Here is a 26,675-nt window from a genome sequence, read left to right on the forward strand (position 1 = left end):
TTTAAACATGTTCGGGCCAATGACACAGGTGGTTTTTCCTGCCCAATGACGACTTAGAGGTTTGAATAATGTCAAACCCCAAGATACTTAGGGGGTTTAGGTGAACCTCCAAGTGCACTCAGAGCCTCAGAGGAAACTTGGAGGTTTGTGACTAACTAGATTCATGATCAGGTATGTTATAAACATTATAAATGATTTCTTTTGAACAAAACCAAAACTTTTACTCACTATTGACAGTTTCGCCTATCATGGTCTATAGGCATCATCAGAATGATGGTTATCGATCCTTCTAAGGTATGTGTGATCTTCTCCTGCCTGAAAATACACCCTCTTCAGTTGGGTTGCGTCCAACCGGAAGTAAAGATCAACAACCATCATTCTGATGATGTCTATGAAAAAGTGCAGACCGTGGTAGGCGAACCATCAATAGTGTGCCGGCCATTTGAGGGTTTCATTCAGTGGTTAACTGTATGATCATGTATAAGTGATCGGACAATTCCTGTTTCAGCACCCTAGGCACATGCTTGCCACTTATTACAGGTGGCTCAGAGAAGATATCTTACCCGTACCAGAATCCTTTGCAACATGACGCATTACCTCACTACATCACATGACACTACTATTACTTTGTACAAGTTCTCTTTGTTTTCATGTTGAGAATAGACTGGCTAAGGCATGGGTCAATAGCCAAGAAATAAACATAATTTGCAAGATCTGGATGTGTTCTGTTTATTGAGGAACTTTTTGATGCTATAATATCCCATTTTGCACTAGATAGCAAATCAGTACAGAAAATTGAAATGGAAAAAATGCATTGTAGGAAGTGTAAGATATCTTCTCTGGGAGTGGCTTAGGGGTTTCAGCTGACAAACAAACGTGTGGACACAACTCACAAGTGACTTAGAATTTCATTCCTGCATTTGGAGGTTCGAAGTCTTAGGGGCTGTGCAATAATTATCATCCCCCGAACGGCTTGCCAAAAACGCTTGCCCCCTCTCTCGCCCGCCAAAAATCGCTTGCCCCCCTCTCGGCCCATAAAAATTCTTTGCCCCCTTGAACATGCCAAATTTTTGGGATCCCAAATTCCAAACTTTAAATGGTCTAGATGTATGTTGCGAGCGTAGCGAGCAGGAAAATTTGCATATTTAAGCGGTTCCGTACCGGTTTCCTAAGCCTTTTTAGAGCGTTTTATTAAAAAGGCGCCCTGTGAGTGCGTGCCAAAAATTGCTTGCCCCCCCCCCTTTCGGCTCGCCAAAAATGTCTTCCCCCCCCCAATTTTACCCTCCCCACAGGGCTCATAATTATTGCACAGCCCCTGAAAGGTTCATACTCATCTGAACATGACTTAAGTCGCATTCATTACACAGTTGCAGGCGTGTACCATTGTTATCCCCAATGCGTCTAGCAGACAGACGTTAGATAAATGACAAAGTGTCTCAAAGGTTTAGGAAAGGATTTGGTAACGTTTCACTCATTCAGTCTCTTTATTTCCCCTGAATCTTTATATATCTTTATGCTAGACATTACAAATGTCATGTACATGTGGGTTTGTGGATCCATGTAATATAAAGGTGTAATGAAAACGAGATTGACTTATTCGACTATTTATAATTTGAGGGAAATTTTCCTTGCTCTGATCCTTGGTTTTAAGCCCCACTCATGAAAGACAAAGGATTAGTGCACAAATGCCCCATCTGCAATGTGCTACAGACCTTGTACCTATATTATCCATAAGGAGATAAACTACTGAGAACCACACACTCTTGGAAACCATAGTGGGTACACGGTCTGTGAACTTTAGGAAAAGAATTTTATCCCCAAATACCCAAAGAATTTTATCCCCAAATACCCAAAAAGAATTTTACAAGCAATTTACATCTCAAATCTAAACCCAAGGCCTTGCAAATGTGTCCCGAATCTGCTGCACATCCTGTACCCGCCTTTCCACTAAGAACCCAGCCCGGCCCTTAACACTATACCTGGGTTAGGCTGAAGGTATTCTGTCGTCTTTGCTAGTAATTCATCAACTGCGTGGCACGTCACATCCACTTTCTGCAATGAATAACAATAACAAAGATATTCAATTGTGAAAATCGTCCATTCAAACATGGAATAACAATAACATAACAATATTATTTTTGTGCAATCAGAGAAATAAATCATAACAATACCACACAATTTTTGGGAGTAAGATACTGAACATTATTATCTAACAATCTATAATCGATCATGATTGAGTGATTATTTGTGAAGCAACACATTTCTAAATTCACTGCCAGGTTATCTGTCGGACGACCATACTTCAAAAAGAAAAAGATAGTGTTCATGTCATTCATGATTTCAAAATGTATTGAATTTATATCCATTTTGAAATCATGTTTTTTAAAATCAACCATCAATGATCCTACCCTCAACTGTTTTTAATATATGCAAAGTTATAATTTGTGTTCATGTCATTAATAATTTCAAATTTGATTGAATTTGTATCCATTTTGAAATCATGTTTAAAAAAAAACAAAAACATGAATGATCCTAGCATTTAGCTCTAGGTCTAGGGACACTTGCGTGGTTACTGATCAAGTGATCATAGATAAGTGATTATGGTGGTCCAGGAGGTGCAGCAGACTTGCATCCAAAGAGAATTCCATATTAAAGTTTTAGATGACCAAACAGAATGGGATTTCAATATTTTTTTGTGTTTCATTTAGTCAATCGGAAATTACAGTAAACTTTGAGATTGCAATTGTCGACTTCTAAGCCCACCCTTTTTATCAATGACGACACTTTATATTTGGACACACATTTTAACCAGAAATTGTTCAAACCCACCCTTTTAGGCATTTTGTGGACCCTTTAAACCCACCCTTTCTAAAGCATGGGTTATCAACTATGCACACGACTCCATTGAAGGGTGGAATCCTCTGTAAGTTTTGCGAATTGTGATGTGTGATATGTCAGCTTTGGTATTACAACCCAAAGCTTACTGTGACCTATCTAGTGTTGCCCAAAATTTAGCCATATTAAACATAATTAAACAAATAAGTTCAGCACCCAAGAATCGCGAAATGGCTTGTTCATGCAGCAGTCACACAAGGACCACTTGAGGACAACTTGAGGATCACTGGTGGAAATCATGAAATATCTGGGGACAAACTTGATAGGGATTGGAATCGGCAAGAAAGCTCACATAGCATTCCCCCCAACTTTTTGTTCAAGAACCATTTTGCTAAAAAGCCATCCATGTGGAAATGCCTATTATCAAAACTCTACCCCTCAATTACAATACAAGGGGTTTGGTGCAAGAAGGCTCAATCGGCAATAGCTGCCTGGTGTCATATTTTTAGATTTATACAATATAGAATGCAGACATTCTGAAATGTACATATGGCAGCTATTGCAGATAGATCCTGCTTGCACAAACCCTTCAAATTTCATATCTGCTTCATTTGTTACATTTGTCTAAAATATTCATATCAATGTGCTATAAGTTGTACACATCAAGTCTGCACATTTTCAGAATTCAGGAAATATAATTTGGCAGATATGGTCCATATCAATTTGTACAAATCTAATAATGTTCAATCTTGCACTTGGAAATGTAACAAATTACCATAAATAGTCACCGATATAATGCAAGTAAAATAGCTCAATTTCCCCCAGGTATATTCTAAGACAATCCAGGGCATTTAAGAGATGATGAGTGCTGGCTGGCTAGTTCACTCATGCGGAAGCTTGCCTCTCTGCCCGACTGACTGCCATAGGTTGCTCGCTTACTCGTGTTCATGGATTATAAAGGTAACATCACGACCACTTATCCCAGACAACCCACGCATTTCACCACGGTACACTGTAGACTCATCATCATCATCGTCATCATACTACTGACTAGGGATGCACTTTAGCTTCAAATCAGGGTTTCATTCCAGCATGAAATTGTACACATAAGGCCTATATACACAGGCATATTATGAACATGTCACAAAATAAGGTACTTTTTTTTATTATAAAAAAACCCCTTACTTTGTTTTGTCGGATGAAATGTGTTTGTAAGTAGCTCAAACCTAATGCTTTAATTCTACCTTAATTGGGAAATGGATAAATAATTTGGATAAAAGTTTTGTGTGTGTGTGTGTTTTACACTGTAAAAATCAAGTTCAAATACTAGGTACAGAACTAAATTTCAGTAGCCATAGCACATCCCTCTCGGCACTTCCATTGTAATTAAGAGCTGCGCAATAACAACATGTATGAGCCGGATTGAGCCCCCTGGGAGTAAAAATTCAAATGGCGTACAAAAAATATATTTGCCTCCCCCTTTTCTTTTGCACATGCCAAATTTTTGGGAACCCAATTTGCAAACCTTAATGGTCTATATATATAAATATCATGTTTGTGTAGCAAGCAGGAAATGTTGCACATGAACATTTCTGTAGTGTTTCCTACATTTTTTAATGTATTTTTTAGAGCATTTTATATAAATGGCACCCTGTAAATGACAAATGCGTGCCAAATCTCTTGTCTCTCCAACTCCCCTCCCTGTTTGACCTGCAAAACATCGCTTGCCTCCTCAATTTTGACTTTCCAAAAATATTTGCCCCTCCACTAATTTTACCCTCCCCCAGGGATCAAAATTATTTTACAGCTCCTTATCCCCTAACAGCTCCCCATTTACACCTGGGTAGAGTGAGGGAGGAAAGCAAGGTGAAATGCCTTATCAAGTGCACATCATGTTGGCACTGCAGGGATTTGAACCCACAACCGCAAGCTGCCCTGTCATTACAAGTCCAAGCCTTGACCTGTTATACCACTTTATCCTCAATGAGCTATTCCAGTAGAAATCCATACACCCCCTGCAGAAGACATTCCCTTAATCTTCCACACAGGGAGTGCACATTTGAAAAGGGGTTATCTGAATGGGCGACTCCATTGAAGATCTACACCATCCGGTGTGGGAGATTGAGATCATGTCTTTCATAGGGGGTGTATGGATTTCAACTGGAATAGCCCAATGTCCATATTGGATCATTTGCACTAAATTTGAATGCATTACAAGTATCAATGTCATAGGCCTAAATGTTTGATTCTGCAAATTTCACAATAATATTCTCTCCTATATCACTTCCCTTAGCATCTATCTGAACACAAGAAGCGAAGTACAGATAATGATGTACCAAAATGATGCGAAATGAATCTCGGAAATGTCACCGGTTGAATTGAACTCAACAAACACTTGTCCAAGCAGTGCAAAGTACACAATGTATCATCTTTATGGAGCTATTCCCATTGAAATCCATACACCCCTTATCATGCTTATGGAAGACATGACCTTAATCTTCCACACAGGGGGTGTAGATTTGTGAAAAATACAACAAAATTACACCTGTAAGTGCATGGGTTTAGTGAAATTTTACCATAATTAGGCTATGAATGGATGGGAGTTGAGTCAAAATAGGTTTTTTCCATGCAATTTAGCGATCGTGACTGCCATTACTGATGCAAGTTTTAAGCTTACCTACATGATATGGCATGGAAATGTTTGCATTTTTGTCAATTTTTCACACAAAAATTGGAGGGGGGCGTTTATTAGAGGGGGAGCGTTTATTACAAACAATACGGTATTTAGGTAACCCCATTTGAAATTCATACTCCCTGTGTAGGAGATTAAGGTCATGTCTTCTATGGGGGGGGTGTAAGGATTGCAACTGGAATAGCCCATACAGATGATAGTGTACTTAGCACTCCTCGGACAGTGTTTGCATTGTCAGTGTAATCTCAGGTTGATAGATATCCATCATACAATATCTCCTCTCCTCAGAATGCTGCGCAAAAATGTTGCTCCGATTTTGAACTGCTTTGCTTATAAATAATAAATTTTTAAACTCTCTGTTTGCAGAGAGGGCTGAGCAAAAATATAAATTGCTTTCTTTAGATTCTTTAGCTTGTTTGGGGAGCTAATTTGACCTATAGGCATATACGAAAGGAATATCTTTGTGTGTAATTTTCGCGGAAGTAGCTAAAATTAATGGCGCGAGAAAAGTGCAAAAAAAAAATGTAGCGCGAAAATGTCCACTTTTGCAGTATGTCCTTACTTTATTTAAGGCCCATTCAGTGATTTGCTCATGGGACTGGGGAGGATGGCAAAAATCATCAAAATTCAGGTTTTACCTTATCGTGACCTGTCAAGGCAAAGCAACCAGATAATAGCTTCCACTTCCACTTGGCAATGAACATTATTCAATTATTCATATTAAAATGGCTCTTGTCTTGTGAGATTTGGCCTTCTCAGTTGAAAGATTAAAAGTGCATTGTATTACAGGCTATATCAAAATGATTGGTACACCTATCAATTTTGATGTATTCTTTTATGTTTAATTTACACAAATTAGGGTAAGGGTTAGGATTAGGGTGATGATTAGGGTAAGGATTAGGCTTAGGGTTAGCTTAAATGAAGAGATTTGATTGAATGATGTACCTGTGCTGAATGTTGATGCATTAGACACATTAACATCTCAGTGCGTGTGCATTGCTGAGCTTAATAGCTCTCTCAACATTCACAATTCACATAGATCTGTTCACCTATAATTTAACCGCTAGTAATAATCATTGATCAACAATATTTTTTAACTTGTTCAAATAATATAAATCCTCAGAGATTATACACTTTATACACCCATTCCAAAAGAAAATGGATTGTGTTTATATCTATCTGTTCAAATATGATTACGAGGTGGTTTCTGCAAGAAGGCTGTACCTGCAATAGCTGCCAGGTGTCATAATAATGCATAATATAGAATGCAGAAATTGTCAAGTGTCCACAGGGCAGCTATTGCAGATATGACTTTCTTAGCCTCAATTTATTTTTCATTATAAAATATTATCTTGAAGCCTAGAAGTGATACTAAAAGTTATCGTATTTCAAATCTAAAACAGTTAAAATGATCTTAAAATTTCAATATCTAAAACAGTTAAAATGATGTAATTTCAATACCGGTATCTAAAACGGATAAAATTATCTTATAATCAATTTATTTAAAACAAGTCATAAAAGAATGATATTGAATTCATCCATGAATTTTTTTCATAAAAAGATTTCTACATGTTCTGCAAGATTTCTGTGTTCGTGACAAATTCCCATACAACGTGTAATATCATAGTGCAATATTGGGTACCACAAACCGTATATTAAAAAGCTCATCATGTGTGCAGCATATATTCGCCTACGCTTTGCATGTATACAGAGAATCCAGGGTATAAACCGTGGAGGGGAAAAAGTGGGACAACAATTGCTAGCTACAGTGATGGCATATGGGTTTTATAGCAGGGCTTTATTTACAAGATTTATTAAAGAAGAACTGACTTATAGGGACATTATGTAGGGAAAGAAATATCTTTAAAAATTAATGAAAATGAAAAAATTTGAATAAGAAATTAAAGATTGATCTTTGTCAATTACATAATCTCACTCATAGCCAAAAAACAAAAAAACAAAAACAAAAACAAATACAAGATGGCCCAAGAAGGCAATAAAAATGAATTGCACATTTTGCTTTGGCTTTGGTATTCCATTTTCTTCTGAGACAAACCATTTTTTTTACTTTTATACAAAATCTTTCTCTTATGCTTGGCAAAACATGAAACATGGTGAAGTACCAAATGTATTGACTTTAATGCTTTGGTTATCGACAAGTAATATAATTAATGATTTTTCCACAAGAGTGTACTAAAACCATCGCCAGGATTTCCTGCAATCTCTCGCACCATAGTCTGCAAACATCAGAGTCTATGCTGCAACATGAATTGTGAAGTACTATGTACCACAATACAAAACATACTAAACTACTTTGGTTACAACGGAATCATATTTATTAATAAGTTAAGCTTGATAAGTGATATATAAATTAATCATTGCTACATTAATTATCACATATCTTAATTGGTGTGGCAAACATGTTTTTTGTTTTGTGTGTCGGGGTGTGTTTGTTTGTTTGTTTGTTACAGATTTTCGGGGCACAATGCCATATTTTGTTCTGGTTTTGAATGCGAAGAAAGCTAATTATAGTTCAAAAATATTATTGTAATAATTCAAAATGTACAATGGAGTTTAAAAAAAACATTACAATTTGTGCTAGGCTGCTACGCTTCTCAGAACAGGAAGTTGATATGAAATACTGTACAGCTATTTACGGTAATTTCACTAGTACTTAATTTCACTAATTGCCAATGACCACCATTTTCGTTGGTATTTAATTTCACTAATTCAGTAATTCGTGGAAACAATTTAATTTAAAACTGTCAAATTTGCGGATATTTAATTTAGCGAATTAAGGGGTACTACACCCCTGCCCAATTATGTGCCTATTTTTGCATTTTTCTCAAAAATTATAGCGCATTGGTGACAAGTAAGATATGTATATTATAGGGGCAAGGACTGCAACCACTGCACTGGCAAATTTATTTCAACACAGACAACAGTTGTGGAGTTACAGTAAAAAATGAGGAAAACCAATATTTGATCAATAAATCAATAACTACTTGCCTTGAGTTGCTGAATTTTCAGTGCAGTAGTTGTAGTCCTTGCCCCAATAATATACATATCTTACTTGTCACCAATGCGCTATAATTTTTGAGAAAAATGCAAAAATAGGCACAAAATTGGCCAGGGGTGTAGTACCCCCTTAAAGCCTCTAGCGAAATTAAATCCCTAGCAAAATGAAGTGGTTTTACAGTAAGTGTCAATGCAATGTTAGAAATACAAGTTATACAACTTCTCCCTGGGGATGTTAATATTATGGATGGGGCACTAGTTAGAATACATACATTGTATGATAATACTTAAAATAGTAAAATAAACACAAAGTAAAATAAGATTTTTTACAAGCAAATATTGCCACCCTCTACTTGTGTTAGAATTGCCAAAATTTGAAAACTGAAGGAGGAAAAGTTGAAAAATAGGAGAGGACAAAATTATGTTGTCTGCTGATAGACATTAAAAGTGAGTACAGATATGCTCCTTGCTCCTTGTCTCATTAACTATCTACTCCGACTCGGAGTAAATTGCCGAGGGTCATCCTCCATTCAAAGAAATCTGTCACACAGGTATTAGCAGAGTACAGGGTTTAATGAACAGCAAATGTACACAATCGATGCGGGGCATTGGTTATATAGTACGGATGGGGGTTCTATGCAAATACCATGCAGCTATCTCACTCAGAGAATTGACCTTTTCAGTAAATCCCATAAGCCTTTGCGAGTACACCTGAGATGTCGTCATTTGACATCACGCCAAATTGCAATGCGCAGTAATGATGTTCGATGAACGATGTGTGCATCGGCGCAGATTGACGCAAATGATGACATCTCACATGTTCTCGCAAAGGCTTATGGGATTTACCGAAAAGGTCAATTATGCCATCCCATCATGTATTATTCCAGTGATTCTATAAATCACCACATAACATATAATTTTGAAAAATTACGACAATTCACAAAATTGCTTTAACTGAGGTTTGAGATTATGTTGCCATAAAAAAAATTTATTCTACAGGCATTGTGCAAAAAAATTTCAACTCAACATTTTTTATTGTCCCTTTAAACCATTGCACCTTCCTTGTGATCCATTATCTACCGTTATGGGCAAACATCCACTGACATGATGAATTACATAATATCCCACCATAATGTATTGAAGCACTAGAGTACAATGTACATGATGAACACAAGTTAAAGCTATAGGCCTAATGAAAAAAATTTTTAAATTAATTTGGTTATTTTTTTCAACCTTGATTTTTTGGCACATTTGTAACGTTTAAACATGTCCAAGGTTGCACTTAATTGGAATTAGCCAAAAATACTGTGTTTGTAGGACAACTGAACAATTTTGTTGAACTAATGGCTAATGTAAGCCGCTAGTTAGGAGCTGTGCAATAATTATGAGCCCCTCTCATACTGTGACAAAATTTGCTTGTCCTCCTGCTCTCGGCCTGCCAAAAATTGCTTCCCCCCCTCCTCTTGGCCTGCCAACAAATCTTTCCCCCCCCCCCCCTTTATGGCTCCCCAAATTTTCTTGCCCCCCCCCCCCTCCCCCCAATTTTCCCTGTCCCACCAGGACTCATAATTATTGCACAGCCTGTTAGTGGATTTTCTTTAAAATGTTATTTCAGCTTAAAATGACCATAAAACCTTCTTGACACTTTATTTTGTAACCAATTATTTCAAAATGTTTGGCAACAAATTAAAAATTTGGCAGAAATCATAAATTGTGACTTAAACTTGCAAGCAGGTGTTTGGTACACCCACTTTAAGGTTGGCGAGGAAAATTTCTACATTTATATAATTTTAATGTATATTTTGCTTTTTAGAGATGTCATTAGAGGCGTTCCGACCCGGAGTAAGGGTAGGGGTCTTTTGGAACTTTTCTGGCTCAATGACCAAAAGTTGTAATTTACATCTTCCTTTGGCCTGGTTTTACATGTAGGCCATAATTGTTCTTCTTTTGACATAGTTCCTGTTAGAATTGCACATTTTCGCACATTTGTTATTGTGGGTCAGCAGAACAATTTGGAAATTTTGCCCCTCCCCCTTTGCTCAGTAGCCCCTGTACGTGACTGGATGCCATGAAATTGTTCTTTGCAAAATGATCTCATATTCAAATATCTTTTGATTGACAAAAATGATTTACAAATTGTACTAACATTTTCCAAGATCAACTAGTTTCCAAATTTATCCCAATTAAATCAAATTCAATATTCTCATTAGTCATTGTCATGATACATGAATCACAGACTGTCACACACTAAAATATATTGATTTCTGATAATAACATGTGATCATGCATATTTATCTTCAATAGCCTGTGATGCTTCATTGCTTTAATCGAGCTATTTGTAATTACTCACTCACTATTTGCATTGAACAGATAAAATGACATAACACTATTAACAGAGGGTGATTTAAAGTTACACTGCTTGAACAAACACATGATCAAACATAAAAAAAATCCTGAAAATCAACAACACAATTACGCTAACCCTCTATAATTACAGTCTGTCCACTTAGAAGTACAAACCAAATCTGTGGGCATCGGGGTCGATGCTTTATGCGTGACACGCGAGCGCTGACGCGACAGCGTAAAGAGCGTGGTGCACAAATCGCAAGCAGCAGTTGGCATGCCAAAGAAGCATTGCACTGAAATAATTATTCTCATACCTCCAGTTTCCGAGGTCTATTTACTTTGTACTTCTATGTGGACAGACTATAATTACCGGTACTAGTGATCTGATTCTGGCCTCAACAACATTGAAAATATTATGGGGGGAGGGTCATCAATATTTGGTCAAGGACATGTTTAACCCGGGGGGGGGGGGGGGTCACTCCCAGTGTGGCTTATACACCATCCGCGATAATAAAAACACGTAAAAAGGGTAGTTTTTTTACAAAAATATTGCAGTTGCACAATTTTCCGTTCCGCTCATTCGGTGGTGTGCACCCGGCCAATTGATTGAAGTTCATGAATTTAGCTATGGAGCCTGTGAGCCAATTCTTCTTTACAGTATGAAATTTGATGCAAGGAATAAAATCCCTGTTTAGGGTGTGAAAACAAGCGTGTGTTACCTGTTTAAGGTATCATTTTAGCCAAGGGTTAAATCCTTGTTTGGGGTGCATTTCAAAAGTTGATTATCGCGGATGGTATACAGGCCACAATGGGAGTGAACCCCCCCCCGGTGTTTAACTTATTAAAAAAAAAAAAAAAAAAAAAACAGGAAAAATTAGTCGGAATATAAAAACACAAAATTTCTATGGATGAAAAAAAATCAACAAAAGGCAAGTCTGTTCTGTGGTGAATATTTTTGAACACCATACATGCTCCTAGCACCTGTTTAAAATAAATACGCTTTTCAGCTTTTTCTCTCATTCTTAACAATATAGATTGATTTCATATCAATCAATATTAAAAATCTATAAATAAAAATCAACGAGCACTAGCCAAATAATTATCGAAATACAAAGTACAAGCACAAATATATAAGTTATAGGCATTTACTTTATATTTGGAAAATCATATTAATCATTGCATCCAAAGTTGTGAATTTACTGAATATTAAATGGTATTGTGTAGATTTCAAATGTAGTCACTCATTCAGGTAATCCTATTTGAAATTCACACTCCCTGTGCCCTGGGTCCCTGTGTGGAAGATTATTAGGTCATAAATGTCTTCCTTTGTGGATGTACATGGATTTCACTGGAATAGCCAATTTTGTACAAACAATTCCTTTAAAAATATCATTCTTTTAAATAGTTTAATTCAAATAAGAAGTAAAAGTAAATTTAGATTTTGCCCACTTACAGCACTCAAAATAGACAGGGGCTATAAGGCGAATTTTCGCCTGAAAAGTGTCAAAATAGCCCTCAAAAATTAAATTTTTAAAGTAGCCCCTGAAAAGAAACTATTTTGAGGCTTGTGGCTGAATGAAAAAAAAACTTTGAACATACTTTTGTTCAATAGCACTTTGAATCACATGGAAGATTTCTATAGCTTCCATACCGTGACATATTTATGACGCAATTGGCAACCAACACCTGATAACGTTAAGCACCTAATAGACATGGCCTATCTATCTATCTGTATTAATTTCTCTTCAGCAGTCGGCTGTCCTTGAGTGTATTCATGTATCATTCAAGTACATGAAGACAGGTGTAGGTTTCATGATGCACTACTATACTAAAAAAAATTTTTATAAAAGGATCAGACCGGGCACACTTATTTTTCCAATACAGCATTAACAATAACATTGTAAATTATAATCATTTCATTTATCAGCCCTATCCCTAACACGTATATAACTTTCATTTTCACTTATGCTTGGTGTCCCTGAATTCTTAGGGCCCTTGAACTTCATGGACTGTGCTTGCTTTATTAAAAGGGAAAAATCAGTTATGCCAATCTGTTGGTTGATTTTTTTATAACACCTCTAAAAATAATACTGCATCATCGGCCAAATGTCATGAAATTGGGCAATTTTGCACTGTTGGATACTAGTTTCAAGACATTTCATTCATTCATTCATTTTCAGTGGAAACTGGTGAGATTTTTTAACAATAACTTTTGAATTAAAAAATTAATAAAATAAAAAACATGGCAGTTTTACGCTTTTTGTTGAGGCAACAATTTTTTCCCAATGTATTTCTATTATATGTTGATGTTCTACATGTCAGATAGAATTAGGTAAAATGGTATAAAATATAGTGCGTATATTCAGTTGTGTGCAATGAGGGCAACCTGCTTTGGGAAAGGTCATGCAACTTCCTTGATGATTCACTTCAAAAGTCAACCAACCATCAGGCAATACAAAGAATTGTTAACTTTGTCACAACTACAGTTATATAGGTTATACAGTATTTTGTGGCTTCCAAATTCCTAAAAATAACACAGCACAATTAGAAATGCATGTCATGATTTGTAGAATTTATCTTGAATGGGATCTGGAAAGATGAGATGTACATGCATATATAATGTGTACTTTTGTCATTCCTGAACCCGGTTCCTGAATAAAAACCTATAAGCCTAATAAAACCTTTAAGTCTCAATTTCAGGCCCCAAAATACTTTTTTGATTACAAGGGCTATTTTGACAGATTCCATGAAAAATAGCCCTCATGTGTGTACTTTGCCATCGACAATTTTTTTTCATGGGGGCTTTTTTGCGAAAATTGGGGGAAAATTGCCCTTAGCCCCCGAAAAAACCTAATTTTAAAACTAAACCATATTTGGATGAGTTTATTTTTTAATAGATGCACTATCTAATCCTGCACATTATGACACCACATTGAATCCAATGTGACCTCAAGAAGTAAAGTTACAAGCATTTGAATAGACCAAGGTCCCGTTTTAAAAGTGACAAACTGGCCTATACAAGGTGAAAAGATTCCAACATTTTAGCACAACAAATAGACAACTCAGTTTCTTCAGTCAAGCTTTATTTTTAAAAGGTAGCATTATAGTAAAGTGTTTATTTGAACAGTATTTTCTTCTCTGTACTTTTCACAACTTTTCGGATTGATTTTTCCAAATGTTCGGATACTTTTTTGGCACAGTATATGTAATGTACCAGTTTATATTGTTTTGATATTGATGTTTTGATGCATGGTCATTTGCATCATGCATCATTACATTGAGCAGCGGTCATCATAAAGGTATCACCGGTCATCATAACTGTACCACCATCACAACTGTATCACTGATGCCTGTCAAATTAGCCCATTAGCCAATTCCTTCAACAACAAAACGTATGAAATATATCATGTCAAATATCACAGGGGTCATCTTCACTGCTGATCCATCCACCCCAGCAGGCTATTCCAGTTGAAATCCAAACTCCCCTTTATGGATGACATGACCTTAATCTCCCACACAGGGAGTGTGTATTTCAAATGGGGGTTACTAAATGGGTACTCCATTTGAAATTTACACCCCCTGTGTGGAAGATTAAGGTCATGTATTAAGGTCATGTCTTCCATAGCGGGTGTATGGATTTCAACTAGAATAGCCCATAGTCTTCCCATAGTGCATTGCAAGAAATTGAGACAGATAACACATGGGCCTTGTTATTCTTTTATTTATAAGATGGTCTTTGTTATAAAATGCATAATTTCAGCTTCAGAACTGTAAATCACAATAAAAGTAAAGGAGAAAATACCAGTAAAAGATGGGGTTTGCTTGGGCCGTTTGCTGAATGTGTATTAAAAATAGCCAATATTTTAGGTCAATTTTGGACAATTGCATTTTCCATCTTCTACTCTAGTCCAAATCCGGGATTTTTTTACCATTTGACATTAAGTCAAAACAGATAACTTCCCACAGAGAGTGAAAGGACAAGCATAAAGGAAAAATGAGCTGACATTTAATCTTCCAGCTTGAATGGGGAATTTAGCATTGGCCGACAATAAAAAACCCCTCAAAAGTAGGACCAAAACAATCAAAAGTACATTTTGTAGACCAAAACAAGCTGAACCACTCCCAAAACAAGCTCACAGCAGACTGCTCAAAGTAAAACCAAATTGACTCTTTCACTTCATTTGAGTGCCCTCTGTCCTATTGTGACTATATTGACTGATCCAACATTCAAGGGTATTCATCCAATTTTCAGCTTATATTGGTCCAGCTTTTAAGTCCTTAAGATAGAGCTTATTTTGGGCCTTCTTGTGAGTGTTTTTTATTGTCAGCCAAAAAAGATTCCCAATTCAACCTAGCCTCAGTTTGAAGCATTAGGACGCTAAGATCTAGTAAATTTATTAATATGGCTCAAATCAGAAGTCTTGCCCCGCCACAATAAAAATCCCAAAATTGCAAAAATGTCCACTTTTTTGCAGCATGCACAAAATGTGTTGATTTTACCCCCTGAAATGCACCCCCATGCCCTCCCACCGGAAAATATTCCTGGTGCTGCCACTTTTTTATTGTCAGCCAAAAAAGATTCCCAATTCAACCTAGCCTCAGTTTGAAGCATTAGGACGCTAAGATCTAGTAAATTTATTAATATGGCTCAAATCAGAAGTCTTGCCCCGCCACAATAAAAATCCCAAAATTGCAAAAATTTCCACTTTTTTGCAGCATGCACAAAATGTGTTGATTTTTACCCCCCTGAAATGCACCCCCCCATGCCCTCCCACCCGGAAAATATTCCTGGTGCTGCCACTGATCAAGAGTAAGACGTTCAAGAGTCACCAGTGTTTGTTACCTTATGAATGAGTGTTGGTTTTATAGGGAATGATGGGAAGGCTGATGACTGACTCTCTGCTGTAGAGGGAGCCTGTGAACTATAAAGGTGTATGTGCTTGGCTAGTGAAGATTTCATCTCACACAAAGAAATTCCACAGATCTGTTTTGATTCTCTGTCAGCTTTGTTTTATCTTCCATCCATATGCTTCCCTTTTATGGTGTTTTGAAACTAGTCCTTGTAGTAATTTATTGGTCTTTGTTCTTTTCAACTTTTTTTGTTTCCTTTCCTTTCAATGCTCCTTGAGGAACTATCTTTTTCATTTTTTTCATCAAAACAACTTACCTCAAAACACTGAAGCTGTACTGAAACTAAAAATGTTCTTTCTGGGAACTTGCTAGTCAAAATGATAACATTATTTGTTTCTGCAACCCATGATTATTTTTAGCTATTTAATTTCCATTTTGCTTAGCTTATAAATATTAGGCATAAATGCTTGGGGCAGCTATGGTTGTAGCTACACTGGTCTGGTGTAACCATGGTAACCGGTGATACCCCTATTCTCCAGTCCCTCTTGTTCGCTAAAAAGATTGTGCCTGTTAGGGCTAGCTTGCAAACCTGTGGGGTCTTGATTTTAGAGGGTAGGGATATGCGGTTGAGACGTACATTGTACAACATTATTAGATACCTTGACCATATTAGGCCAAATAAAAAAATAATCATGTTTCACATCCCCTTCTGCTTCCTTTTTTGAGGTTTTTTCAATTATATTTTTATTTTTTGAAATTTAGTCATAACTTTTCTAAAAATATGTCTAGGAAGAAGAGATGCTTTGTATAGCCTTGCTGATAATCAAGAAACACTTTTGGAAGGTTTTAGGATAATTAGAGGGGGGCTATCTCTCAGAACAATAAAAAAAGAGGCCTCCTCCTTTTTCCAGGCATTATTGTGTGCGCTAAAACAGCTCTAATTATGGGTATTTACACCGATTTTGCAATAAAAATAAAAAGCCCTCTTAGGCTCTTCCTCCTTTTTTTCAAAAACCCAGACGTGAAACATGTTTTTTATTTTACTTGGCCTTAGTGCTGCTGTTGTCGCTATTATTCTTACTGATGAAAGTATTTTGAAACAAACTGCTGATTTTTAATAAAAATCTCGTCAAAAACACTTCACTTCAACTTTTAATAACAGAAATCTTCAATCATAGCACACTTCGCTTAGAGACCCATAAAAATTTAATCTTCATTTGTCTACATCCAAAGACTGAAACACTTGTGTTTAAAAACAACCTCATTTCCCACATGCTATTTATTCTCGCTTAAAGGAGCACTTCATAATCCACAGCCTCATCCCCCCACTTACTAATAGCATTAGAAATCTAGGACTACATGTAATTATATATGTCCTTTCTTGTAGATTCAATCGTGTTTAAGACATTATCCAATTTGTAGTGTTTGACAGATAGAAATTACAATACAGTGGCCTATGGGGCCATAGTTATAGACATTTTAACGATAAAATAGTCCTGTAAAAGAGATTCTGTTTACAGTCTATGTTACATTAAATATCATTCATGAGGCTCTGAAAGTCATGCAATTGTGCATAACTCGCAATCTGAATCAACTGAAACATTGCAAAGAAGGTTCCACCCAGGATAGATGTACTATAATTACTATTTATAGGCAAAAAAAGAGATTTGTCTGCGAAAGAAAATGGAAAATTGATATTTATTTTCATTCTTGTCTTTAAGTATTTTAATTGCCCCCCCATCAGAACTTCTGAATTATTAGGGGCTGTTCAATAATTATGAGCTCCCCAGGGGGTAAAATTTCGAACGGCTCGCCAAAAATCGCTTGCCCCCCTTGGCCCGCCAAAAATTCTTTGCCCCCCCCCTTGTGCATGCCAAATTTTGGGGATCCCAATTTTCAATGGTCTATATACATGTTGCGAGTGCAGCGAGCAGGAAAATTTGCATATTAAGCGTTTCCATACTGTTTTCCCAAGCCTTTCTAGAGTGTTTTAAAAAGGCACCCCATTAATGTGTGCCAAAAATGTCTTGCCCCCACAATTTTACCCTCCCCAGGGCTCATAATTATTGCACAGCCCTTTACTACTCTGCACATTTTACCAGCACCTGCCAAAGTGCAAAATACACATGTTGAAGGATAAACATGTATCATTCTTTCCATGTTCCTCCTCATAATTATGTACAAAATGTGGGCGGACTCTCTCTGTGTGTAATATATATGTGGCTGTGCCAACACATCTCAGTGGTTGCTGTTTAAATTCACAATCCAAACTTGTATATTACCCGACATGAGCTCCGCCAAGGGTTGCCGGCTGCCGCCATGGTGGAAGTGATCTCATTCGGATGTCCACTACATTGTATGAACAGCGGCACAATTTAGACTCTTGGAAAAAGCATGCCGCTTTTACATGTAAATGGCGGATAATCAAAATAAATAAGGGCTCATATTGAAATTCCCTTACACAGGAAGGTGTGCGCCATCCTGCAGCTTTCCTGTGCTAGCCTTCTTTTGTTAAAATCCTGGGAAGGGTGTATCACTGATGCATAATAATCCATCCATTTTATGACTGAGCTTTCCTGAGGCACACGCTTAGTGAGGGGAATCCTGCCTTCTTTCTGTGTGAAAACGTGGTAGGGTATTTCAATATGAGCAGGGCTGTCAACTCTCACGCATTGGCCGTGAGTCTCACGCATTTGGTCACTTTCTCACGGTCTCACGCCAAGGTAGTATAATCTCACGCCAAGGTAGTAAAACTCACTCCAAAAGCTGGAAAATGAGTAAAATCTCACGCATCGTCATGAATAATTTGTTGCCCCTACCCCCACCCCACACCCCCCCCCCCCCCCACACCGCTTTTAACATTCTCGAGCACCGTGGCTCAAATGATCATGGTACAAAATGAACATTGGAGTCGGCAAATTCTGTTACGTCTCTGTCTCACGCCAAGCAATTCCAGAAAGTTGACAGCCCTGATATGAGCCCTAAGTAAATCTTTTTGTGGGAGCTGTATTACTTTGCATTGAAGAGAAGAGATGAATTTCTTGGTATAGATTATTCATTAGTTGCAAATTTTAGCAGTATACGAAGTAACATAATGTTACTATGTCAAGGGGATCATGCAATGAACCACGATCGAAACAATCACAACACAAAGTACATGTATATGGCACTCGATGGCATACCAAAATAGCGTGATCCGGTGACCAAGAGAATTATGTAACCACTTCGATGCTGAATTATTAGATTAATTAATTTTTAAAAATATGAGATGAATTTGTTTTATATGTTGGCTCCCATCATTCATATACTTCATCTACATTTAAATATCCAAAATTATCCATAAAACAACGCCTGAAACGCCTTGCAGTATAGCACCTTTAAATCCAAAATTTCACTATTTTGATTTTAAATATATTGCAAAACCTTCCTTATATTTCATATCCATAAATATCCATAAATGGGCAATCATTAAAACAAATGCCAGAGTAACAACATGTCCATTAAATCCATCCAATTTCATTACTAAGTCATTTGCAATTCAAATGACGACTATAGGTGTGTCGCATGTAGTGCTTAATGTCACATTTGATTAACAAATAAGACAAAGATGCTAATGACGTTACTCCGTTAGTGACTAGAGATGAGTGCTCTCAGCATATTAATAACCTATAAATATCTAAGCTTAGAGATTTTTGAGTGAATAACTACACTGTCGTTGCTGACATGTTTAATAATCTACCAAAATACATGTAATAATTCATATTTAGGATATTCTTGGTGTAAGGAAGGAAAGGTGTAAGACAGCCGCGGAGATAGGAAAATAGTATCAACCTGTGCAATATTTAATGGCGTTCAACTGCCTGATTTGTCCGAGGGAGGGGGAGGGACAGGGGGTACTAAATACAAGTTACCATATGATGATGTACTGCATATGGGTCTCATTTTTCAGACCTCTGGAGGCTCTGGTATAACAATGGCCCCTTTTCAATCAATTTTCCTTAAAAGGGGTCATATTTTTTAATGTTTTTGAAAAAATATACCTCATTTCATTGCAGTCATATTTCTTTTAAATTGTTATAGAGGCCCTGCATGCTTTTATCGATTGGCTCCAAACAAAGGATTTGAACTGGTGTTCTTCACCATAATCATGGGCTTCATGGCGCAGTGCAGTCCATTCAATCAAAGGTTGTCATCAACCTATTTGATCATAGTGCATTTGTTATGTGTGTGAGAAGAACTGTCGTGGTAGATTGCAATCATGCTTTTGTTGAATGAATTTGAGTAGTGCCCATATTTACAATATGATACGTCATATGCACAACCTCTATTGGAATTTTTTCTTGTGCACAGTTTATCAGAGCATGAGGTTGTTAAATATAAAGTAGGTCCTATATTGTTATTGTAAATATTGCTCAGCATCGAGTTGGAAACATCAAACAATTATACTAAATTTGGTAACATCCACACCATAGTAGGATTGCGAATGAATATAATTTGGGTTTTACATTGACACTATTATCACCTGATCTTTGCCTTGGATCAGTATTAGATGGCACAGTAATGCTGTTTCTGACAGAAATCATTCAGATTGATCTACAAATTGCCATGGGTCTTATTTTATAACATACAGGGTGTCCCTAAAAAGAAATGTACTGTCAGAAATTTTTTTAGTCTTTAAAAACCTGATACAAATATGTCCCCTTTTAATTTTGAGTCAAATAATTTTAAGCCGATTTATTTTTAAAAATCTCTGATTTTGACAAAACTACAGCACCTAAAATCTTGATGTTACTTAATGTTACAATATATATTTTAAATTGCTCAGTGAATGTTTGGTATCCAGCTACAGATCCAGGCCTTAAAAACGAACCATTTAAATTCTTGAACATTATTAAAACATACAAGTTGGTTGTGAATTGTTTTATGTGGTTAAAATCTAGTGATTGTTTCAATTATTCTGGCAACTTAAATCACACTGTTTATCTTGTCAGGATGTCCTTATGGTGTACAAATCACTTTATCAGCCCTTGAGTGCACTACCACTTCCGTATCCGATGTATGCATTTATAGCTTCTAAATATATGACAACTCTTTCCTAAATTTATGATTCTGCAACTGGAAATATGATCAAAGAAAACAAACCCGATCGTTTGTTCAAACATATCTGTTTTCTTTGATCATTTTTCAACTTTCAATATTAACTTTCAAAATTACAATTTATTAGTAGGCCTAGATGTATCTTTAAATCTAATTATCCCTTTGAAAATTTCCCAAAATATATCCTTAAAGGAAGGACATGCATATCAGACTGTAACATTTTCCAGTATAACCCTAACCATGCTCAAGGTTGCAAAAGACTACAGCACAAAATGACTGCAGGGCCTAGATTTTGACGAGAATCACAGAATCGATTTTTGTTATGATTTTCATAAGATTCAGTTGCGAGAATCAACTTCTCTCATTGTATCATACAGTACATGTAAGTGCAGCGACTATGATGGATTTTGATTTTTGATTCTCGCATCCAAGACGAAATCGAGGCCCTGGACTGCAAGCATCACACACACCAAATACAATCGTGTACACACAAAAACGATTGTTGGGGCCCATGGTTAAAAACCGGACAAAAAAAAAATCAACTTTTCTCTTCATCTTCTTTTTTCCCATCTTTCCTTCCCTCGGTCAGTTTCAGTCAGATAGGTTCTAAAGCAAGATCGGGGGAAATCCCGTCTCTTGCCGATCTAATGAACCAATTAATTCTTTTCATGCAAAATCAGTAAAGCCTTCCAATTTTATGACAGCTAACACGTCGTACAGTTATTAACCAGAAAAAGTTAATTACTTCAAAGCATTTTAATATCAGCACATGTAGGGGTTTCCCCTGTTTTATTTTCCAGCTGATGGTCGCCGATCATCCAGGGCATCCGAATTAATTGATCAAGGAGTGTAGGACATGTTTTTGTATCGACGTACTGATCAGGATCGGTATACGATTGGACGATTTAGAAAACAAACTGATAGGTGATCAGCAGATTCAGACAAAGGGTAGATCGGTGCATCCCTATTCTGCATTTCAGGTACCTCGACTACCTCAAACTCTCCAAAAATCATCCTGCCTACAGTTCTAATTCAGTATTGATGAGCATAAGTCACTGAAAGTAAGTTTTTGTTGATATAATGAAGTCAACATTACTTCTGGCACCCAGGTGCACCTTGGTGTTTCTAGGATATTTTGAAAAATAGGGTGTACACTTATACCCATGTGGTTACATTTACATGAATGTTACACCAGAATGTTGTACTGTACTTACCCGTTCCATCTCCATAAATTCTTCATCGAGCTTGGTCTTTTCAGCTCCGCCAATCTTCTCACTCATATACTGAAAATAAAATATGATAGTAATTGACATGTAAGTTTATACAAATTTTCCTGTTCAAATATAAATTAATTTCATGTACAAAAAATCTCCCTCATCTGAAAATCCCAACAAGAATTAAGAGTCTGTGCCCTTATTATTTGGTGGTGGTATTTTTACGGAAGGGCATTTTGACATAATTCAATGTCAAGGGAGCTCATATGCGCCATTAGGACAATCTAATACAGTACAATACAATACAAATTACAAAATATCTTCGGTACAATTCTGATTCACCATGTGCTTCAGGTACAATTCTGGTTTACCCAGCGCACCCTGTGTTTTAGGTTTATGGTTTAATGCTGGTTAGGGTTTAGGGTTATACTTGTGCGCAGGGTATACCAGAATTATTCCATATCTTCATTAATTTTTTTTCAGTGCAATGAACCATTGCGCTCTGTACAAATGTGGGTTAATTATTATTACTAATTTATTATCGAAATATCAACTTTCTTATCAATCAATAAAAAACAAATTATATTTTTGCATTTATATAAACCAATTAAAAAAATTCATCATTCCACCTGTAAATGTCCATCTTCAGTTATTTATATGAATGCACAATTGTGCAGACAGTGAATTGGAGTCATTATAATATACAACAAGAAGACATGTCTCAAATAAACATGTACACCACTTAGTCCCACAGGCAATGCTCGCTATTCCTGTTAAACATCCAACATGTTTTTATATTGCACTTGCATTTCCCTGGTTGCATTCTTTAGCTCGACTTTTTCCTTTACATGAGCACAATACTCAGCAGGTATTATAAATATGGATAGCATAACTTTAACATTGATGTCATGTTGTTGATGCTGTGAATTAATTTTCTGAAGAATTTCATATTTTGTGGATTTGTAAAACTTGAGGTTTTCTTTTTAATTCTTGAAGAATGCTCTCCTTCCTTTTAAATGCTAGAAGCAAAGCACAGCCAAAGCAAAGTGGGGAGATAACAGAAAGCAAGTCTTTCATGTGTGAATGCAAAATATTAAGCATCACAGCAGCTGAAGGGAGTATCCCATCATGCATTGCAGTCTATCTGTTTGCTCCATAGCAAATACATACAAAACATTAGTAAGAGCGGCTTAAATATTGAGTGCTATGGATAGTTTCACAATACTTTAGAGATCATATTTTTTCAAACAAAAGTCTAAGCTCCTCTGATATAAGTGAGTACTTGAAAGTTGAAGTGAGGGATTTTGTGTACACTTCCTATGGTGTGTGCAGTCCTACTTTGGTATCGCAGAGCATGATGGGATACACCTATCAGCTGCTGTTATTAAGCATTATCTTCTATAGTGATTATAAAGGCCCCTACAGATTTATAGAATATTTGATGTAATATGTCTTTGTTATTTAATCTATTCCCACATTCTACACAGAACATGTTATCCATTTTACGTCATAAGACATTCATTAGAACTTGAACATACTGAATAGACATTAACAAAGACATGTTATCAACTATTCTACTTAGAATACTCAGAGTCTGTAGCAGCCCTAATGATGGTTGTTATTCAGGCGTATCATTTTTTAATGTATTTAATGACTTAAAGCAGTATACAGACTTTTTATTGTACGTACAATATTGTATGTACAATAAATACGTTATTTAATCTATTGCCATTCTATTTCCAGTAATGTTTAAGTTCTAACGAATGTTTGATGACGTAAAATCGATAATATATTTCTGCTAGGTATTGTATGTCACATATTATCGATTTTTCGTCATCAAACATTCGTTAGAACTTAAACATTACTGGAAATAGAATGGCAATAGATTAAATAACGTATTTATTGTACATACAATATTGTACGTACAATACTCGGAGTCTGAAGCGCGCTTAACACATGTAACTTGTTTAAATGACATGACGATATAATTGGAGAGAGACAGTCAGAGAGTCAATATTTTCTGACCACCTTTAAATAGAGAAATTATGTATGAAAATGGCTGTGCAATGTTTTACATTTAAAAAAAATGTAGTGTGATTTTCTTCTAAAATGTGACATTTCCTTAACTCCAGACTTTAAAGGATCTGACAGTGTCAGCACTTCAAGGGGTCTTGGAGATAGGCCCTGAAAATGCTGGAGGCCCCATGTTCCTGGTTGATTATGGGATCCATGGCATACAGACCCTAAAATAAGTATTATTTAGCGAAAAATGAATTCTATATTCTATACCAAACACCAAACCAACATAGCCTCATTCTACCTCAGTATACTAGACCCCAAAAGATTCTCTCTGACCCCCACATTTGAGAAGCAAAGAAGAGGTGGGGTCCAGTGGAGTCCAATAGGCCTACATATTTTCTAAGCTCTATCCCTTTAGCTTGTAAGGATGGTGCTTTTTTATCTTCATTGTACATCCTCCAAGTTTACAAATTTGTTCTCTGTCACTTAGGGGCTGTGCAAATATGAGCCCTGGGGAGGGTAAAATTGGGGGGGCAAGAAATTTTGGCAAGCCGAGAGGGGGGGCAAGCGATTTTTGGCACACATTCTTGGGGCGCCTTTTAAATAAAATGCTATAAAAAGGCTTAGGAAAACCGTATGGAAACGCTTATATGCAAATTTTACTGCTCGCTGCGCTCGCAACATGTATATAGACCATTTAAAGTTTCCATATTGGGATCCCAAAAAAGGAGGGGGGGCAAAGATTTTTGGCAGTCCGAGAGGGGGGGCAGCGATTTTTAAACAATTTTTGGCGAGCCATTGAAAATTTTACCCCCCGGGCTCATAATTATTGCACAGACCCTTACTTCCCTATTATTTTGAACTCTCCTGTAAATGCTGTTTGTTAAATACCATTTTTCTCCTTGATGTGGCAGTGCCAGTGACATCATTGCAGATTTTCATTGCCGATTGCAGCTTCAAATCGCTAGTGTTCGTTCAAAGCGATGGTGTATACACACCTAAGTTAAAGATGCCGCATAGATGCGTGTGCCAACAACAACAAATTTCATATTTTAATAACTGGAAATCCAAAGGAATTTGATGCCTTTGTTTTTATTGGTATACGTGCAATGTGCATGTACACCACAGTCTATACAGTACAATCATGGACATACATGAATGAATCTGGAAGCGATGAGTCATATCAACTTTTGCCAACAAGAGAAGTTCCTTGAAAGTAAGGTCAGCTATTAATACATTGTAAAATTGCAGATTTAAACATGTATTGTACTACATAAATACCAGCATTAATAAGTGTGTACATACAAGAACTAGCATTATAATAGTCATGGCAGTTTTCCCAAAATATATGCTGACCTCAAATTTCAAGACTGGCTCTAGAGGTAGTAGGTACCACAAAATACCATGATGATAACCATCGCGCATGCATGAATCCCACCCTAAGTGCTATGCTCAGGGAATTGCTGGCCGAGCCAGCGCAACCCCTGTGGCTACTGGTCGGTGATCGTGTGCTTGGCACTCGAGGGGTCTAAGGTTCGAATCCTGGGGGTACCAAGAGACTTCTTTGTTCATCTTCTCTCCCTTTTTGTTTCTTCTTTAACTTCAGATAGCCAAAAACAGGCAGCCAGTGCAGCACGGTCGATAGTGACGAAATGTACCTTTAAATGAACAGAGCCCATCCAGATCTTTTCACATTCTCGAACGCCGTGGCTCAAATAATCATGGTACAAAATGAACATTGGAGTCGGTAAATCCTGGTACGCCTCTGTCTCACGCCAAGCAATTTCAAAAAGTTGACAGCCCTGCCGCCAAAAATCGCTTGCCCCCCCCCCCTCTCGACCCGCCAAAAAATCTTTGCCCCCCCTTTACACATGCCAAATTTTTGGTATCCCAATTTGCAAACCTTAAATGGTCTATATACATGTTGCGAGCGCAGCGAGCAGGAAAATATGCATATTAAAGCGTTTCCGTACTGTTTTCCTAAGCCTTTTAGAGCGTTTCATTAAGGCGTCCCATGAATGTGTGCCAAAAATCACTTGCCCCCCCCTCTCGGATGGCCAAAAATTGCTTCCCCCCTTTCGACTCTCCAAAAATTTCTTGTCCCCCCAATTTTACCCTCCCCCAGGGCTCATAATTATTGCACCGCCCCTAATCATTTGATGAAATGAATGAGGTGATGTATTACTTTGCAAAGGATTCTGGGAAGGGTAATAAATCTTCTCTGCTTAGCAGCTGCCTTCATGAATCTAAACAATGGATTTACAGTCAGCCCACCTAATTCTACATTGAATCCCAACAGTAGTCAGAATTTTATTTCAGAGGGGGCCAGGGAGAGGGGCAAGGTGTCTCCCAGGGGGAGCAGAATTAGAGAAAAATTGTCAAAAAAGCCTAAAATATGAAAGAAGCGGCCAGCATCCACAGGGGTCAAGAGGTCCCACGGGGAGGGGGAAGCTTTTCAAAATAAATAAAAGAAGTAACCAGCATCCACATTCCACAGGGGTCAAGAGGTCCCAGGGAGGGGCTCTGCCCCTTGCCCCTTAATCCCAAAACATCACTCCCACATAATGTGTAAATATACTGTACAGTGTAGTTTTTTTTTTTTA

The 26,675-nt window shown here is 37.0% G+C and overlaps 1 protein-coding gene across 3 annotated transcripts in view; it reads right to left on the reverse strand.

Annotated features, from left to right (window-relative positions):
* LOC140171952 (endophilin-A1-like) overlaps positions 1–26,675 on the reverse strand; it is a 61,692-nt gene that overhangs the window by 26,189 nt on the left and 8,828 nt on the right. For all 3 annotated transcript variants that reach the window (XM_072195298.1, XM_072195297.1, XM_072195299.1), the window contains exons 2-3: positions 22,054–22,122; positions 1,980–2,052 (exon numbers count right to left, since the gene is read on the reverse strand). In XM_072195298.1, coding sequence (XP_072051399.1) covers positions 1,980–2,052; positions 22,054–22,122 — 142 coding nt within the window. The remainder of the gene's footprint in view (positions 1–1,979; positions 2,053–22,053; positions 22,123–26,675) is intronic.

The sequence above is a fragment of the Amphiura filiformis genome, chromosome 15 (assembly GCF_039555335.1).
Source record: "Amphiura filiformis chromosome 15, Afil_fr2py, whole genome shotgun sequence".
Lineage (NCBI taxonomy): Eukaryota > Metazoa > Echinodermata > Ophiuroidea > Amphilepidida > Amphiuridae > Amphiura > Amphiura filiformis.